The following is a 3,730-nucleotide window of genomic DNA, read 5'->3' on the forward strand; positions in this document are numbered from 1 at the left end:
CTCTCTGGCCCATAAACTATCTCTGTGGCAAAAATGACGTCAATCCGTCGCTCCGTTTCGACGTGAAAGACGGACAAACATACAAACACACACACTTTCACATTTATAATATTAGTATGGATTACATTCACATTTATAATATTAATAAAGTATCGTCAAAATTGTTATATGTGTGACGGGGACAGAACGACAATGGACAACAATGTACCGCCTCGCACTTTTAGTTCGCGTGGCATTTCTATTACTCTTATCATTACTTTTGAACCAAAAAAAAAAGGTTATCACTTTCCTGTCGTACTGGATATGTCCTAGCGAGCCGGCAGGGGTGAGCGCGTATAGAGCAGCGTGAGTTCTGCAGGCGCGGGCAGTAGCCCGGCCAGCGACGCTGCCACCATTAGCCCGTAAGGCAGTAGAATGCTTACCACTCTCGTGCCGTAGTGGATATGCGCTAGCGAGCAGCAAGGGTGAGCGCGAAGAGCAGCGTGAGTTATACAGGCGCGGGCAGTAGCCGGGCTATGGACGCTGCCACCACTAGCCCGTAAGGCAGTAGAATGCTTACCACTCTCGTGCCGTAGTGGATATGCGCTAGCGAGCAGCAAGGGTGAGCGCGAAGAGCAGCGTGAGCTCTGCAGACGCAGGCAGTATCCCCGCTAGCGATGCTACCACCGCCAGCCGTTAAGGCAAGGCTAGCTTTAGCGGGTTCCACGCGCGCAGCGCGCGCATGAGTCGGGCATCGCACTCATGCTGCGTCGCGACGTTAAACACACCCTGTCGCGGGAAATGTTAAGATTGTTGCAGACATTATTTTCACGTGATTCTAGCTTTTGCGGCCCCGTTAGCAGCTCCCCCTTCGCAGCGCGTCCCGTAGTTCTCTAACACACACGACACCAACAAAAAAAGCAAGTGGCAAAGCTGCGCCTACTGCCGGCTTAAGATTAGGATTTGCAGATAAATACATAAATATAACGGTATACGAGTATCATGTTTGTATATTTTCCTAGGTCAAGTACTTGCTTAATTGTTCACGGTTTTAACTTTCGGTAATGCAGCAATTATGATCAGATGTAGCTTAGCACGCCAAGACCATTGGCTGCAGGCGCCATTGAATTTTGAGGCCAGTTGAAGTGTATTAAAGTTTCGATAGCAAAACTAGTACATTATGGCAGAGCCTGAGAAGTAGGCGATTGTCTGACGAGGGAGTGGAAGGCCGAGCTGTAGCCAGGCCGTCTATGATTGGGGACTTTGGGGAGCCCGATGGGCCCGGGCCCCGTGTGCTTTTATGAATAAGACGGTACTTGTAAACTACCTTGTAAAAGCCACTTTCATTAATTATTTACTTACATTAATATTAGAGAATATGGTCCCGGTCAGTATGTAGAAGACGCGCGGTTGGCGGTCGATGACGTCAGCGGGCGAGTAGACCGCCCACGCTGAGCTCAGCAGGAAGAATGCCAGCAGCGGCATCAGAGGCCGCGTGGCCTCGCAGAACGGACGCAGCTTGCCCGTGCCGTCGCGGTATGACCTGCGACACCACCAGACATCATCATCAGCACAGACAGCATCAGACATTCGTTCAACAACAAAGGGTCTTTTTCACCACTCATTAATAAATTTTATGTGACAGATAAATGTATGCCGTATTCGTTCATTCGGAAAAAACAAACAGAGACGGCATCACAGATATGTGTCACATAAAGTTTATCAATGAGTGGTGAAACAGTGTGTAAATTATATTATGATAGGTACATACTAGTGTTTACCCACGCGTAAACCATTATAAAACCAGCTTTTGAGTTGAAATTTCGGGATTTTATTAAATTAATGAACTAAAATAATTTCCTTGCTCACCCGCAACCTTACGATAGCTAAGCTTATGCAAAATATGCGTGTTCATGCAGTTCCTCCACCTCCACACTGTAAGAACACACACAAATCACACAAACCCATCTATCACCACCACCACACTACACTGACGCGTTTCGAACTCAACCAGAGCTCATCTTCAGATTGACACAACCGTACACCATGCTACCAGTTGTTAGAGTCGTTAGTTGTTGTGTCTAACTAATTCATTCATGCCAGCTCTTGTGAATATCGACCTGTAAAGAAAACATTCTATGGTAGGTCAGGAATGAAATGGATCGATGATCTATACTTACTTATAAATGTTCCACAGTATGACGGTCTGGCTGGTGAGCATGGCGGAGAAATACAGGGTGAGCTCAAACACGAGGGTGGGGGTGATGCCGCCGGGAAGCGGCACGTGCCACGCCTCCGGACCCGTTAGTGACGTCACCAGCAGGAGCAGGCACGAGCCCTGACACACAGAATTAGGGGTCATCCATAAATTACGCCACACATTTAGGGAGGGGGGAAGCGTCAGGTTTGTGACACAAAAACTGGTGTGACGTGTCGTACTGTATGTGTTAAGCTTCAGTTAGTTCACCGTGATGACGTCTTTTTTTGATTGAATAAATAAGTAGGTAGAGAATGCACCAAAGACAACTGTGACATAACAGGAACGTTATAGAAAGTGGTGAAACAGAGGGTTTATTTTTCGTTAGGAAGTCATCGGCGCCTAAATTGTCGAGAGTTGTCGACGTTGCTGTGCATTAGTCGTCTAAACTATATTGTACAACTAGTGTCTTAGGCTCCCATTAAACGTTATAATAACGTAGCAGTTCCTAACCTTTTTGAGAAGCCCTAAGACAAGTGCAGTGCGGCTCTATCGTCGTGTTTGTACCCACGATGTCAGATCTTATTCGTTTCCCTTTGCGAATAATAGTTTATTTATTTATTTACTAAATATAAAATCTTTTATTAAATAGAAAAAATAACAGTTTACTCTAATAAAAAAGGAAGAATAATCAAAAAAATAAAAATATTCAGCCAGATGCTTCGTCAAATCAAAAAAATAAAGAAATAACACATTGATACATCCGCAACAAGCCTCGTCAAACCTTATAAAATACACATATATAGTTTTATTTAATTTAAAGTCACTACACTCAGGGTCCCAGCAGGGTCCAGTTTCTCGAAGCGCATACATTAATCAGTTTTGGAAGTTTACGGTGTCAAAGTGGTGACTACATTTTAAATCGAAAATTCCGGCTAAAAACATTTACAGGATCATGATTGAACAAGCCACTATCTTCTGAAATCTTCCGGAATAATTTCAAGACACAGTATATACTATAATATTAAAATTGCAAATGAATATCGAATGCTGAATAACAATCATAAAAAAACCCAGACATTGGCTGATAGACATAACTGGTTCGACTCAAATATTTACAAAACCGAATCGTTACGTTTTTATTCAATTCAAATTCAATGTCGTTATCTAGGTTTTAATTAAGACATTACATTTAAACGGCATAAATATAGAACAGTGAGTCACAATTGTATCACTTACGATCATGGTGAAGTCATATCCCCAGGGTAGGAACATGACGCCGGTGTTGTATTTCTCCCAGTGCGTGAGGTAAAAGTTAAGAAAGACGTTCCAGATCACGAAAAACATCCGCAGTGGGCTTAACTCGTTTCTGAAACAAAGCAAACAAAAATAAAATAAAAAACAATAATGAAGGTTCAAACTCAAGTCGGACTGTGCCCTGACTTGAGTTTGAACCTTTATTATAGATCATCGGTCATGTCTGCCAGATGCATCCGGACCTCTGGGCCGAAATCACCACTGATTAGAGTTCCAAGCGACAGGCACCGGAGTAGT

The 3,730-nt window shown here is 43.7% G+C and overlaps 1 protein-coding gene across 1 annotated transcript; it reads right to left on the reverse strand.

Moving 5' to 3' along the window:
• Positions 1 to 675: 675 nt before the first annotated feature.
• On the reverse strand, positions 676 to 3,523 carry LOC141431734 (ethanolaminephosphotransferase 1-like). The gene is made up of 4 exons (XM_074092910.1): positions 3,416 to 3,523; positions 2,160 to 2,317; positions 1,342 to 1,522; positions 676 to 768 (listed from the first exon to the last, which is right to left on the reverse strand). Exons 1-4 carry the CDS (start codon positions 3,521 to 3,523, stop codon positions 676 to 678), a joined length of 540 nt encoding a protein of 179 aa, XP_073949011.1.
• Between the last annotated feature and the right edge of the window lie 207 nt (positions 3,524 to 3,730).

Source organism: Choristoneura fumiferana, chromosome 10 (assembly GCF_025370935.1).
Source record: "Choristoneura fumiferana chromosome 10, NRCan_CFum_1, whole genome shotgun sequence".
In the NCBI taxonomy this organism is placed as follows: domain Eukaryota; kingdom Metazoa; phylum Arthropoda; class Insecta; order Lepidoptera; family Tortricidae; genus Choristoneura; species Choristoneura fumiferana.

Coding starts and splice junctions, on each gene's coding strand:
- LOC141431734 (XM_074092910.1), bottom strand. CDS start 3,523: ATGTTTTTCGTGATCTGGAACGTCTTTCTTAACTTTTACCTCACGCAC. Junction 2,318..3,415: donor GATATGACTTCACCATGATC/GTAAGTGATACA, acceptor TCTGTGTGTCAG/GGCTCGTGCCTGCTCCTGCT. Junction 1,523..2,159: donor ATACTGTGGAACATTTATAA/GTAAGTATAGAT, acceptor GTGGTGTCGCAG/GTCATACCGCGACGGCACGG.